At 32.8% G+C, this 16,689-nt stretch overlaps 1 protein-coding gene across 1 annotated transcript in view; it reads left to right on the forward strand.

The window, feature by feature from the left end:
• Positions 1–9,453, forward strand: part of LOC131614321 (uncharacterized) — a 35,385-nt gene extending 25,932 nt beyond the window's left edge. The window contains exon 3 of the mRNA XM_058885922.1: positions 8,384–9,453. Coding sequence (XP_058741905.1) covers positions 8,384–9,453 — 1,070 coding nt within the window. The remainder of the gene's footprint in view (positions 1–8,383) is intronic.
• The last annotated feature ends 7,236 nt before the right edge of the window (positions 9,454–16,689 follow it).

Genomic DNA, 16,689 nt, shown 5'->3' on the forward strand with positions numbered 1-16,689 from the left:
GGTTGGTTATACAAAGGGAAGGTTTTAAGCACCCTTTGTATCCATGGTTATCCATGGGCTCTTAATTGCTTAACTCACTTTTGTTTAAATGCTTTATTGATTTGAAAATAGAAGAAGTGAAGATGGACAATAGGTCACATAGGTCTCTGAAGAGTTTCACCGGGAATAATGCCCTTCAAATACCAAATGAAATTTTTTGGAAATAGATGAGAAGTTTTGAAAACACGTTGTTTGTAAATGAAAGGTGTTTGAGCAATCAATTAGGAGTTACCTACTCTCAATTTATAAGATCTTTCCTATGCATTTAATACTTTTGGTATGATTAAAAAAAAAGTAATAAGAGGGAAAACCATAGAGGTGCAAGTGAGCAAAGTGCTTTTTTTTTTTAAGTTTTATCTTGATTGTTAATGTTTTAGCTCAAAGGTAAAAATATGGTCCAAGTGGACAAAAGGAAGATGACGGAAACATAAACAATGCGTCCAAATGGACAAAGAAAAAATAGCGGAAGCATAAATAATATGTCCAAATGGACAAAGAGAAAATAGCGGAAACATAAATAATATGTCCGAATGGACAAAGAAAAAATAGCGGAAACATAAATAATACGTCCAAATGGACAAAAAGAAAATAAAAGAAACATAAATAATACGTCCAAATAGACAAAGAGAAAATAACAGAAACATAAATAATACGTCCAAATGGACAAAAAGAAAATAACAGAAACATAAATAATACGTCCAAATAGACAAAGAGAAAATAACAGAAACATAAATAATACGTCCAAATGGACAAAGAGAAAATAACATAAACATAAATAATACGAATGATAAAAATAAAGCATAAAACAAGAAATATAAAGAACAATATAATAAAATGCGGAAATTAAAGTCAATTGTTAGTATGTTAGCACGTGAATCATCTTGAAGCTAGTCAAGTATATTTACGATGTTAGTGAAGATCGATGGTGAGTGAATGATGATCTCGGATTTAAAGTTAATGAAAATTTATCAGAAGTTTGATAGAATCATAGCGACTACACGATAAATTTCAAAAGTCTTAAATCAACTGCATACAATCTTTGTCATATTTGATCTTTTATTCCAATTCGGGACAAAGAAAAAGATAAGAAATAATATACAAAAATAAACCTGAAATTGTGAAAAATTTACACAATAATAAGAGAGATATTTTGAAAGTATAATTAGGTTAAGAGAAAATAAAATAAAAAAATCTTAAATCTAAAACAAATTAAACCTAATTCATTTTTTTTTGTGATTTTTTTTGGAATTGATTTTAAGTTAATTAACAAGTTAATTAAACAAATAATTATACAAATAATTAAACTTAACAAGAAAAATAAATCTAGTTATGTATAAAATTAGTATATAATATATAAACCTAATTTAACAAAATAAAATATTTTTTTCGAATTTTTTGATAGGTTAGAAATAATTAAAAAAAAACAAATATATACATAATTACTAATTAATTAAGAAAAATAAATTAACTATGAATAAAAATAAAATATTTTTATGTCAAATATTAGATTATAAAAATATAAACCTAAATCTAAAAGGAAAATATTTTTGGAGTTTTTTTGATTGGTTGAAAATAATTAAAAAGCAATATTTACATAATTACTAATTAATTAAGCAAAATAAATTAATTATGAAAAGAAATAAAATATTTTTATGTTAAAAATTAAATAAACATTTTATCAACTTAAAACTAAAATTAAAACATTTTTTTTTGAGAAATTGAAAATATGCATAAATATGGAGTTTTTAATTCATGAACTCCTAACACTACTACATATTAAAAACTACATTGTACTTACTCTATGATGTCCCAAGAGTGGAATAGAGTGATTGAAATTGATTGAAGGTGGCTATTTGAATGAGCCTTGATTTTTTACAAGTTTCTTGAAACTTTTGAAAAATATAAAATGCTTAAACTATGGCTTTGGTGTTGTTGTTATGCTCTCCTTGTTGCTCCTCCTTTTGAATGAAGAAAATGAAGCTCTATTTATAGGCAAAGAGTTTGATATTGGAGGCCAAGCAACTTGAAATTGTCATGATTAATTTTGTGGAAAAAGAATGGAATATTCTTTTATACTAGGTTAAAAACTTAACCATGGTTTAATCACTCAAGTATTATTCTCTTCAATCTTGCAATATTATCTTTAAGAATCTTGAATGGTCATTGCTTGCATCACATGAAGCTTCCTTGCATTATCCTTGAATTATCTCACTTTAATTAAACTTTAAATGAATAAAATTCAATTAAAAATGAAATAAAAATATCATGAATCATGGATATGTTGTGAATGCCTTTAATCATATGAGAATCAAGATTGAATCACAAAATAATTGGCCTTTTTGAAAAATAATTAAAGTTTGGTAATTACTTGTTTCATGCATTTTTCCAAAAAAGGTGAACTTCATCAAGGCATATCTCCCTCAATTTTGATCCTATGAAAGTGTTCTTGTACTTTTTGGAAAGCCCAAGATGTCCTCTACAAGCCACTTTGGAAGCTTTTTTGCATTTGGAGAAGTTATCTTAATGATATGGGCTTTGACAAAAAAAGCTTTTTGTTGACTTTCAAAATGACCTGTAATGTTTTGGCTTATATCTCTTATGCGGAAGCATTTCTTGACCTCGGGCCCAACATCAAAGTTGTAGAGAATTTAATTTCCTTGAGAATGAGCTTTGGTTGGAATTTTTATGATAAATTATGAGAGAGTTATGGTCGGTCAAAGTTCAGTTGACTTTTAGGTAAAAAACTCTAATTTTGAAACTTGGAGTTTTGTCGATTTCTGAAATTTTCTTGATGAATTATGATCAACCATTGATCACATGATGAATCTTTTGACAAAATATGGATGTTGACAAAAAATTGCATTTTTGACTGTCTGTTGACTTTTTGGTCAAACTGGTCGTCTATTGACTGTTTGAGCTGTTGATTGTGCGTCCGAGCGAATCGAAGTTTGAAAATTTGTCTGGTGGTACTTTGAGACATATGGGGATCCATGAAATCCATTTGAGGTCTCAAAAACTCGTTCTCCTGAAAAAAACAAAAACCCTAGTTAGGGACTGTTTGTGTAGGAGACAATTAGGCGTACCTGATTTTTGTGCAGTGTTGAGTCTCTGTTGATCACGTGATTATCAGAAGACTTCTAGAACAAAAATCTTGGAAATTTGAAGTGCGAAAGATTGATTTGACTGATGGTACAAACACGGAGAATTGCGCTGATAGCGGGTTTGACTGGTAACTGGCTGTCCGGGTATTAACGTAACAGTTAAAGTGAAAAGTTAACAGTTAAAGTTAATTTTTCTTTGTTTTTGTTGTGTTAATGGTGAAAAATTATTTACATGGTTTGTTAGAAAAACAAAAACATAAAAATATATACTGTACGCGAATGAAATTATCGATAATAACATTGAAAAGGATTTAATGCATAGAAATTAAAATTTAACTAGCAATAAACACGCATAATATCATCTCAATAATTAAACGACGGTACAACAGATAATACAATATTTAATACTGACAGTACAAATATTACATAACAAAAAATATAACAAACAGTACGACAAATATTATGAACGGTACATTATTTGAAAGCAACAGATACGACAAACTTTAAGTATGACTATTAAAAATCCATGCTATAAACAACAGTATATAGATGTACGGGAGTGTAAACATCCCAGGTCCGCATTTTTCAAGACTATGCAGACAGAAAAAGGACATGATCACCACAAAAACAGTGATGACCACAAGAAGAAACGTATCCACCCACTTTGCCATTTTTTTGCCGGGGAAGAAGAGAAAATGAATAGGAGATAGTATGATAGAAATTTGGGAGATGAGTGAAATTTGATGTGAGCAATTACGAAAAAAATGAGGAGTATCTATAGAGTGAAAAGAGAGAGATAGAGACGTTGGGGAATGGAGTAGTACCGTAAAAAGGGAAAATTTGAATAGTAGTAGGATTTGAAAAAAAGTATGGTAGGTTTTGAAAAGAAAAGGGGTATAGAATAAAGCTAGGATTTGATTTGAAAGAAAGAGATTTGAAAAGAAAGGAAGATATTTGAAAAGAAAGAAAGAGATTTTGAAAAAATAATATAGTATAAAAATAAAAATTAGTGGGAAATAAAACCAATAATAATTTAATTGTTACCAGTATAATCTGAAACCCGAACTCCGCACCTGCAAATTTTAATTATGTACCAACTGCGTCAGCAATATTTATCTGAAAATAAATCTCAAATAAACAGTGTGTGAAGTGATAAACAGTATTTGGCGTTTATGTAAGAATAAATTTAACAGCGAACCAAAATACTGTATAAAAAATTCTAAAAATTGAGTATTCATAAAATCAGGATATTTATGAAATAAAAATCCAAGATTGTATAAAACTCCAAAATTTTAGACAGAAGTCTGTTGACTTCTCTTTGAAAAAAAAAGACGCGGGCAAATTTTGGGGTATAACAATAATGATCATAACACTTAGAAAATGATGGGATCTCAAAGGTCAAAAATTGGGGTATGACAACGGGTTATTATTGGATCCATTGATTTTCCTTTGATGTGTTTTGATGATGATTCTTCCTTAAACATATTTACATGATGGTGTTGAGTTTATGATGTGTACGATACTGAATTGTATGTCAATTCATCTCTCTCACTTCACTTCACCCCCCTTTTCCATTCTAGGTTAAACACATGATACATGGAACCTTACTAGCTAGTTTGCACTTCTTTACCTTTATTTGATGCTCTTAGATCCATACCTTCTAAGCATGACCCATAGGGATTGTTATGACATGAGTTGGTGTTTACTTAAGTGGAAATTTTCTTACCTTTGATGATTATCTTGTGTTTAGGACTTAGGTCCATACTTGTAACTTGTTTAAGTTCTATTCCCCATTTGCCATGCATGTTTGCTCAAGTTAAGTGATGTTTGTTAACATGTAGCCTTTTAATGGTAATTGGTGGTATCTCAAAGTATTTTACACTTAGGTATTTTCCTTTGTCTCTTTCTTGCATGATCGTTTGAACTTTGTTTAAAGTTATGGCCTCTAACTATTTGATTATCTCTCATCCTAGAAGTGTTCACTTCTTTCACTTGTTTCTTTACTTGTTCAAATATATATTGTTTTCTCTTGAGATGTTCATTTCTTATCTTTGAAGTGTTTACTTCTTTGTCTTTGTCACTTATTTTCATTACTTATTCAAGTAATTAGTTTGTTACTTAAGGTGGTTACCTCTATGTGTGTAAACATCTAGTTTAAGATGTTTTAAACTTGCTTTCTCTACTTGTTCAAGTGTTGATTGCTTTCTTTTGAGATGTTCATCTCCTATCTTTGAAGTTTTTACTTCTTGACTTAAGTGTTGAGTGCTTTCTTTTGAGATTCTCATCTCTTATCTTTGAAGTGTTTACTTCTTTCTTGTGTTTATGCCATGTTCCCTTAGGAATATGATTCTATCCCGTTCAATATGAATCATGCATACCTTAGGATTCATATCCATGCATGACACCATTCGGTAAATCTCTCTCTCTCTCCCTCTCTCTCTCTCTCTCTCTCTCTCTCTCTCTTATCCCAACTTTAGGTCCATAAGCATGACAACTAATTGGATCGAGATCCCCTTTTGTTTAGTCATTCTCTTTTGCATTCACCCCTTCTCTCTTCCTTTTCAAATTTCAAAACACTTAATAAACAATAATGAGAATCATGCTACTACGAGCCTTAAGTAATGGAAAAGGGTGAGTGGGTGCAGTCCCTACCTTATTCTTATTTGATTTATAGTCTTTAGTATGGATCGAAACACAAACTATTCCCATAAAAACACCCATCAAAACTCTTCTAAGAAACCTAATTAATAAACGACAAGAATCACACTACCACGGGCCTTAAGTAATGGAAAAGGGTGAGCGGGTGCAGTACCTAACTCATTCTTCTTTCATTTATAGTCTTTGGTGTGGTTTAAGTCCTAAACCTTAATAAAGTAGAGAGGTGATGAGTGTCCTTGCAGTGGGATCCACTTATAATTATCTACAACAAAAACACACACAAATTCAATTTTCTTATTTTAAAAAGCCTTTTCGGGTAAGAACATGTTAATTCCTTTCTACGACAACTGTGCGAGTCTCCAAAGGTTGAGCCACAGTGGAATGCGAAATTAGCATCGTTCATTAAAAAACACAAACTATCCAAAATGTTTGAGCCGAACTACGGAGCTATAATTCCTTGAAAGGGATACGTAGGCATTAGGTCGCAGGGCCTAAGCGAGCACAACTTTGTAAGAACTTTGTTTTCCCTGTATTTTATTTTCTTTACTTTGCATGCACTCCCCTAGCATTATGTTTTAGACTTATAGTTTTACACACTTAGATTAGAACAAAAAAGAGTGGATCCCATAGAGTACTACATACGTGAGGGATGTTGATACCTTCCCCTTGTCTAACCGACTCCCTTACCCTTCCTCTTAGTAGCGAGACCTTGTTATTTCTCTTGTAAGTTTTATTCGGTGTTTTCCTTTCCATTCTCTTGGGATAAATAAATATTTATGAAGCTTTTATCTCTATAGTATCATAAACCGTTTTCAAAAATAAAATAACTTTTTCAAATTAAGCATGATTTATGCACTTCACAATTTAACCCCCTTATTATGGTTAGAGTCATTTTTTCAACAAACTGGCCTCCTTACTAGATTCTCCATCAGAGTTCTCATCTTGAAATAACCAGCTAGGCAGTTGAGTAAACCATACGTTGAGCCTTATTGCGTACCTTATCGCGGGCAGAATATCATATATTGTGCCCACCCCAAGTACACAATGCAAAATAGTAAAATAGATTATTATTTTTTTTCTTTATTTTTTTTCAAATAGCTATTATTGCATATATTGATACGTACACTTTTTTAAAAAAAAATTCTTGACTATCTTCATTGTATTCAAAATTAAAAGTTAAATGAGACGTCCCTTTTCGCGATATGCGTTCAGTCAATTTAGTTGTTTCCATAATTTATAGTTTAATACTATGGATTCAATCCATAGTTACAAATGTTGAATGAGCTTTAGCATAATAATATTAAATTTTACCATTTAAATTAAATAAATGTGTTTATGTTTCCAATTTTAAAATCTTATTTAATTAGGGGCGAGGTGACCAATGGGAAACGTGCTCTGACGTGTTTTCCTTTTTATTTTATGAGAGTTCGTTTATATACTCTGTATAAAAGGGTTTTAAGCTCAATCGTGTACAACAAAGAGAATAAAATAGATAAGATAGTTCAATCGTGCAAAACAAAGAGAATAAAGTAGACAAGATGGTCGCAGAGAAATCAAGAAAGCAGCGAGGAAACAATGGAGAAGATTTTATCCGATCTAAAGGTTCCAACGGCTTACCTTTGTCACTATTAAGTATGATTTCATATGCTTATATGCTCCATCTTTTAATTTTGTTGGTTTCTAAGATGTATTATCATCCCTATCATATCATTATATGTATATATTTTTAAAATTAAGTATCAAATATTTAGCATATATTTTTCTTGTATATGTTGGTTTTGGATATTATTTTCCTTATTTCAATTGATTTTTGAAAATATACAATGTCTTAGTGCGCGCTACTTTCGCCGTTGTGGAGTCTTGGGTTATTTTTGCAGCGGAACCATAACTGATAGGTTACAAGATAGAAAGCCTTGTCGTTTGCCCTATGTTCCCATTTGATTTTTCCTTTCTTGAAATCTTAGTTTTTTCTTTTTAAGTTTCATTTGTTTATTTCTATGGTTCTTAGGTATGAGGAGATTTACTTGTGTTGAAAATCCACCATAATTGCAACAATTTTGGATTACCACTATTACATCTTCTAACATGTTCATAGTATTGAGTTCGAGGTGGTGTGTTGAGTTTTTAATTGTACAAATATATAGTAATGCTTTGAAGGCTTCAATTTTCAAGTCAACTCTCTATTTTGAGTTTTATCTCATGTCCAATTTCTAAGAAGGTATCAACGTTTATCTAAATTTTTTGTTGGACTGCCCACACCTTCCACGCTCAAGGTCCATAGAACTGGGCGTAAATTTTGGAAAGTTCGTTTGATTGCTCATTGTCCCTAGTCACCTATATTGTAAATAATTTAGGTTTCTCTTATTGCAATCTAAAATACCTTCATTATACTAGGTCTAAATTTAGTTTTAAATACTATAGAAACAGTGCCTTATTTTAAGGAAAATTGCTTTCTTGGATTACTATACTATTTAGAAACATTCCTTTATCTCGTAATTTTCAATGATATTATTAGCTAAGTGAATAAGTTTATATGTAATCTTAGTATTAATATTCTAAATTGCCTAACATTGTCACTGTAGCAGGGAAGAAAACAGAGAATAATATTGATTTCAGCCAACTTCCTTGGAATGTGCTTGATACCATTTCCCAAAAACTAAGTTTTGATGATCTCTTTGATTTTGCAAGTGTTTGTAGAGAGTGGAGGGTGGTTAAGAAGATTTATTGGAAAAACTTCCTAGAATCTCAATCGCCATTACTCTTGGAAACAACATCATATGCTAAGAAATCTTTTACTTTTTATAGCATACATGACCAACGAGCTTACCTTTCTGAGATGAGTTATTTTTGGGGATTATTCTATTGTGGTTCTTCCAGTGGATATCTAATCATGGCAGGTGCCAACAATACACTTCATTTAATGAACCCGTTTACAAGAAAGCAGAAAATAATTAACATATCAACAATTACAAATGATTTGAATTATTGTGCTTGTCGTGTCTTACTTGCTTTTGCCAAAGGCTCTGTTGAATTTGTCATAGTGGCTTCTAGCAGATCTTCGTTAAGCTTGCATGTATATCAGTCACGAAATTCCAGTTGGGTGACTTATATTGAAAGAAGAAATCCATTGAAGGTTGTGGACTTTGTTGTTTTGCATAATATAATTTATGTTATCACTAACAAGGCTGAAATTGGGGTACTTAGCTTGAACTCTTCAAGTTTGAAATTTCTACAACTCAAAAATACTCCAGACATAACTGATTCTTTCTTGAAGTTACTTAGTTGTGATGAGAAGCTTCTAATAGTTGATTTTACACCAGGGAGACAATTGGATGTCTACATGATAGACTTTGGCTTAATGAGTTATGTTAAGCTAGAAACTTTGGGAAACATTGCATTATTTTATTCGCGTAACAAATGCTATGCATTAGCAAACCCAAGAAAATGGGGCTATGAGAGCAACTCTGTGTATTACATTAATTGTATGTCTACAGAATGTGAAGTGTATTCTGGGAGTAGTAATGAACTGATAAAATGCATTGTGCCTGCTGGTAGACGTCGACCTCCTCGTAGATCAAGTAGATCAAGAACCTATTGGCTAGATTGGTGTTTTCGAAATCTACACGATGAAGTAGATTATTCTCTTGTTGAGTAGTATGTGGACTTTTACACTATGTAGCTCGTTGTGTGACCTTCCATGTTTGGATCATTGTTCCTCATATTTTCCATCAATTTCCTTATACTTTAACTATACTACAAAATTTGTTATGGTTTTTTAGTTTCATAATCTTGGCTTAAATTATGTAACTTTTGATGAATATTACTTGTTAACATGGCAATTATTTTGAGTTCTTAGGCTTAAAAGGCCTTATGATTATAGTTTATAAAATTTGTTTGAATGTTCTAGATATTGTATTATTTCATTCACTTGACATATCAGTCCCAAAGTCATGTGAGAACAGATGTAGCATGTGTCAGAATTTGCCTATATTTCATCAATCCCAAGTCCTAATGCATGTTTAAAAAGAAATTTTATGTTTGGTTTTTCAATGAGTTTGAATTTGTATGTTTGGACTCACGACGTGTACGGTTTTTCAATGAGTTTGAATTTGTATGGTTTTCTCAATTAAATTAAAATAAATTAAAAAATATATAATAGTAATTTTTAATCTAGCTTTTATATTGCTCAATTTTGTTAAAAATATACTACTAAAAGTATGCTCCTGACAGTGTATTTTAAATTATGTATCCTATCATATGTTTTCGATAACATGATAAAGGATTTAAGAAATTATCAAAAGTAAGAATCCACTTGGGAACTAAGAAAATCTATCCAATTTGTCCAAATAAAAATTACCCTAATTTTTTTATGGTTTAATATATAAAATTACCCTAATTTCTTTAAATTTTTATTTATTTTTTAAAAGTCACGTGGAATTTTTTTAATTAATTTTTTAAATATATATATATATATATATATATATATATATATATATATATATATATATATATATATATATATATTTGAATTTTTTGTATATAATAATTTTTTTTATATTTTGGATGTAAAAACAGTTATTAAAAAAAAATTATGTCCATGAAAGAATAATTATCTTATGCTTACTATGAAAGTAATCTCATCCTTTGATTTAATTGAATACTGTCTGAATTGAAATCATTCCACTTCAGATAATTTGTCCATGAGAGAAGCATATGCCTTCAAATCTATCAACTTTCAATCTCAAACTTGGAGCAAACACTTATGAAATCTAATCATTCCTCTATCTAAGGTCTTTCTTGCTTGGAGACTTTGTCATAATAAAATACCTAATGATGATTACCTAAGATTGAGAGGCTGTAATAGTTCTTCCATGTGCAGTTTGTGCATGTTCCATCAGGAAACCACAAAACACTTGCTAAAGGTGCATACTGCTTATAAGATCTTCGACATATTGAATCTATGTGACATGAATTGGAGCCCTCAATGTAATGTGGTTATTCAAGTAGAATTTTCACCTTTATCAACATTATCTGGTACTCTCGTAATTAAGCCAAATTAAATAAGCACTTGTTTCATTGGAAGAAAGTTTTAATTTGGTTCATGTTAAGGTCTCATTTATAGAAAACATTACTAACAAGTTTTCTAACTCATCCATCAATGAGCTCACTATCATCAAGAACTTCAATGTCAAAATTTATCCTTCTAATTCTCCATAAATTATACAGGTTTTATAGGAACCTCCTTCACGTGGTTGGCTTAAATGCAACACTGACGACTCTTTCTCCATGCAGTTGGCTTCTGTCATACCCCAAAATTTTCCCAACATATTTGTTCATATTTCAGCCCATCTGACTTTCAAACGCTCAAAGATACACAAGAAGGAACCATGCAGTCTCCCTCCTAAACAACAGCCTCTAAATTAGGGTTTTTGATTTAATCAAGGAAAATGGGACCTCTGATACCTTAAGTGAACTTCATGAATTATCATATGCCTCAAAGTAGCCTCATGCCAATTTTCAAGCTCTGATTCAAAAGATTGCTCACCCAATGGCCCAAACGATCAATAATCGACTAGTTGACCTAAAAGTCAAACTATGGTCAAACCATAGTCAAAACTTCGGATTTTTGGTCAGCATCCTCATTGTGAAGTATCATTTATCATTTGATCAAGGATTGATCATGATTCATCAAGAAAAGGCCAAAAATCCACAAAAGTACAAAGTTGCTATTTTAGGGTTTCTAGGTAAAAGTCAATCGAACTTTGATCAGCCATATCTTTCTCATACTTTCTCAGAAATTCCTCAATCGAAGCTCATTCTCAAGGAAATTTGATTCTCTACAACTTTGATGTTGGGCCCAAGGTCAAGAAATGCTTCCGCATAAGAGATATGAGCCAGAACATTACAGGTCCTTCTAGAAGCTCGCAAAAAGCAGTTTTTCGCCAGGAGCCATATCTTCCATATAAAATCCTCAAATGCAAACAAGCTTCCAAAGTGGCTTGTAGAGGACATCATGACCTTTCCAAAAAGTCCTAGAACACTCTCATAGGACAAATATTGAGTGATTTATGATCCTCAGAAGTTGGGCAAAATTTGAGAAAATGCATGAAGCTTTAATTGACTAATTTCATGTTTTTGACTAATGGGCCATAACTTTTTGATTACCCATGAAATCCTAAGCTTAAAAGTGGCCCATAATCAAATCCTAAATTATTTTATGATTTTATTTCAATTATTTTTGATTTTATTCATTTAAAATCAATTTAAAACAAATAAAATCATGATTTAATGAAAGAATATTCTATGGATTATTTCTTCTTCAAATATTCAATCCAAAAACAATCCAATGGCCAAGGAATCGTGAGAAAAGTGCATAAAATAGATTGGTTGCAAAAATGGAAAGTTTGTATGCAAATTCCAAATCAAATTTCATCATCATCAAAGGCTTGATTCAAATGATTTCTTTCCATAATTCTTGACCTAATCTAATGCCCAATATATATACAACAACTTCAGACTCCAAGAGGACGAGATCCTTGCCTAAAAAAAAAAACTAACAAGACTCACCAAAAACTCCAAAGCTAGGGCACGGTAGAATTCTTTCTACAACAAGTTTCAGACTCCACCATCCATTCAAATCAATTCCTGAGTGTCCAAATATTAAATCCAGGTATTTGGTAATGATCATTCACGTATGGAACACGCATACCATGTTCATCCCTTGCATTCATACTTTTAAATTTCGTGCATCATGTATTATTGTATTTTAACGTGATATGGTGCTTTTAACGTGTTCAAGGTGTTATTTAGATAAGCTTAGAACAGTTGAAACGAAGCTTTAATGCATACAACAAGAATCACCATTGTTAGAGCAAGGTGAAGCTCACTCGTCGGGTTCATATTTCCATGAGCTTTCAGCCAAAACCGAGACCATATTCATGTTCAGGGGAGAATTTTAAGTCGACATGGACTTTTCTTTTGTTTGTTCGAATCGATTTTGTAGGTCGCATGAGTGCAGAATAATTTGAAGGGGAAATCGCAAGAAAATCCGCAGGAGATATGGTGGCTAATTCCGCAGGTGCCTTGAAAGAAGAAGATGAACAGTATCTAGGAAACACGCATGGAGGCTTCGCGCACATTCATTGGCCGGTGACTTTTTCCAATTTCTCTCCCTTTTTCTGAGTGGCCGGTCAGCGTTTCAACGCTCTCTCTCCAACTTTGATTGGCTCTGTGTACAATCTGTGGGCCCCGGTTTGACTATCTTTTTCAATTTAACATTTATGTTTTTGTTTTTCCTATTTATCGTTTGATGTTGACTCTCTTACCAACGAAACAACTCAGCGCAGCTGGCATTGGGGAGAAACCCATGATTCTTAAGACAGGGGTTCGATCCCCAAGAACCATTGTATTTTGTTGAACTGATTTGTTTTCAGATCCCATACAGCAGCCTCACACGCACATGCCATGCGCCGTCAGCTACCAGCTATTAGATTCAACTCAAGATAGATCAAAGGGCCCAGAACACATCAGTCCACCATACACCTTCGTAGACTCACCACACATGATCAAACGCTAAGTGCTTTAAACTCTTTACTTTGTTTTCTTTGTTCAGCTTTCTACTATTTTTTTTTAATAAAAATCTTTCAATCAATTCTTTTAAAATTCAACCTTTCTCTTTTTTTTATAAAAAATAATATTAATTAATTTAATTTAAGTTAAAAATTTTAAATTAATTAGGATTAGTAATTCAATTTTGGATAATAATTTTAAATTGATTTTAGAGTTATAATTAGTTTTTATTAGGGTAAATAAATAGATAATTAAGTTAGGGTTTTTAAGTTAGTATTTATTTTAGGGTAATAATTTAATTTTGGGTTAATTAATTATTTTTATAACTATTTTTTATCATGACCACTAATCACTGTTCATCACTGTTAGGTAGATATTGTCCATTAACTTAGTGTCTCTTATCCTAAAACCTTATTCCCTAAAAAAAATCAGGGTTTACCCTGAGTGTTTTCAAAATCTTTTTCATAACCTCTTTTATTTATTATCAATGCCTTGTATTCGCCACAAAAAGTTTTCTACCTTTCTCTTCTTCATTTTTCAGGGTTAACCAAGATCCTTCAGCCACGCGCCATCAGATCAAAAAAGCTAAGTTTTCTAATTTATCTTGTTTAAATATCATTCTATTTTATTTTATTCTGCCTTTTAATAGGGTTTGCCTCTGTAGCCATTGAATCTGTAATACACTCACTTTTTATTTTCCGTCTAATTCTCAGAGGTTCAAGTGAATCAAGGATTCGAGGAAGATCAAGGCTCAAGATAATTATTCATCCCTCTTATTTTTTCTGTCTTTTAATTTCCGCATTGGTTTTTATTGTAATCCCCGTCCCCGCAGGTGTTTATTGTAATAGTGTAGGACTATTAAACTGTTTTATCTTTCTGCTGTGGTTAGTAATCTTAGGGAGTGCAAGCCTTGAATTAACATAGCTCACTAATTACAAGATAACAATATCTGAATTAACCACCTGATTGTATCACACACACACCTTTAGGGTAATCCCTCTTGTTGCCTTTGTTGCCTGTTGCCTTACGATTTTGTTGCCTCTAAGTATACTAAATAGGCTAGTCCCTCGATTCCGAGATACCTAAAGCAATGTTGCCTGTTGTCTTCAAAGTTATTGAGACTCCCTCGAGGTTGCCTTATAAAGAATAATTGTCCCAATTGCCAAGGTATCCTCGCATGATGCCTAAAAAATTAATGACTATTTTATCCTTCCCTTAGACTACCTGCTCTCTTTATGGTAGGGACAGTCTTATGGCGAACGATACTTCCTCGATGACCCTTAAATATCCAATTGAAAGGCTTCCTTCCCTCTCATGGTATGGATAGATCCTTTCGCTCGAAAGACTCAAACTTTCAAATGCTTTTCACACTCTTTTCAAATACTTTCAAACAAGGCTACGCTTATTTACAAGCTAAAGTCCTTAACGAAATCTTTTTACTATTCACACACGACACTTCAAACTTTTCAAACAAACAAGTGAGCTAAGCAATTAAGAGCCCATGGATAACCATGGATGCAAAGGGTGCCTTACACCTTCCCTTTGTATAACCTACCCCCGAACTCAAAATCTTTCAAAGGTCTTTCCTGTTCTTTTAGCCTTTCCAATTGGATAAAATAAAAGTCGGTGGCGACTCTTGCTTACCGCGACATTCCGATAAAGAGTCAGGTCACCGTATTACAGAACTGGCGACTCTGCTGGGGATTTTTTCGAATAAAAGAGGGGTTACCTTAAAGTTTAGGATTCACTTTAAATTGTTTGTATTGTTTGCTTTATATTTGTGGGCTTGTTTGGGTTTACTTGTGTGAAAGATATTAACCCGGATCTGAGTAACTTAAGTAAATGGCATGAGACCAAGGAGACTGCACAGCGTATACTGATGTGGTTGATATGGTGGCCATCGTTAGTGTGACACATTGGTTTGTCCTAGTGTTCCTTGGGATCTGACTTGAGGAAACACTTGGCTGCTGCGTGGTGTCATTAAGCACTAATTTGCCCCTAGAACCCTAGTTGAACTTGACTTTGGCCTATTAGAAAGTAGCGAGATAGCTGGCTTTGGTCCCGACTGAAGTTGGTTGATACTCGAATCTACACTCATATGGACTGGACTTTCAGGACCTTCTCGGTTGGCGATTTGATTGTCGAACTGAGATAAGCGCCTTCGAGAAAGGTCAATGATATGAGCTCCCTAGAACCCGATCTTTATATAGGACAAGTTGAACCAAATTAACTTCAGTGGGGAGGGTACTTACCTACAAACTTCACGCAAGCCTTTACACCTAAGGGCACTTGTGTGACTTGTTTGTGTTTGCTACTAACCTTTGTTTTCCTTTCAGGTTTTGTTTGTAGGATTTGTTTGTCCTTATTATCTTACGACATACCTAATGCATTGCATTGCATAACATCATAACATCATAACAAAACATGTTTGACTAACCCTTTCAAGGATCTTAGGAATTTAGGGCGCACAATTTCAGGTGCCCTTATCAAAGACTGAATCCCTATTAAGGGGCAAGAGGATTTATTTTCCTCTAGCCACATACCTTCCAATTCAGAGACTCGGTACCTATCAAGGGGCAAGAGGATTTATTTTCCTCTAGCCATATACTTTCAAATTCAGAGGTATTCCGAATCAGAGGCGATGACCCACTCGATATGGTGAGCTTGATTCTCAAAGAAGGATGTTCCAAGACGAAAGTCAGAGTTCTTCAGACAAGGTTGCGACCAATTTAATTTCTATATGTCGTGAACTAAATTTCCTAAAGAACCTTGAAAGCATTGCATTTGCATTCATAACATCGCAAAACAGGTTTCTCACAATAGGTATCTCATCCTCTCTTGTTGTTTACTTCAGCACAAATGGATTTCGAGCAATCAGTCAAACACCTTCAAGCTCAGAACATCCGATCCCAAACTTTGATTCTGAACTCAGCAAAGGAAAAAGAAGAATTGAAGGCACTCCTATTCCTGGGTACAATTACAATGCGAGATGTGCTTATTGTTCGAACAATCTTGGTCATGACACTAAGGATTATGGACCATTGAAGCATAAGATTCAAGACTTAATCGATCACAAGATCATTGATTTCATTTCACCTGAGGAACCTCATATAGCTGGTGTTGTGCACAACCAGAAAGGCCGTAATGAATGCAACCAATCTGTTGGGCAGTTATGATCTCTACACCAGCTCCACAACAACGACGCAAGCCAGATGCACCTAAGCGTCAATTCACCAAAATTAATATGACATTGGCTCAAGCATTACAACATCTGTCGAAGATCGAATTGATTACTCTGAGGGACCCTCCTAAGAATCCTAAC

This window comes from Vicia villosa, linkage group LG6 (assembly GCF_029867415.1).
Source record: "Vicia villosa cultivar HV-30 ecotype Madison, WI linkage group LG6, Vvil1.0, whole genome shotgun sequence".
NCBI lineage: Eukaryota > Viridiplantae > Streptophyta > Magnoliopsida > Fabales > Fabaceae > Vicia > Vicia villosa.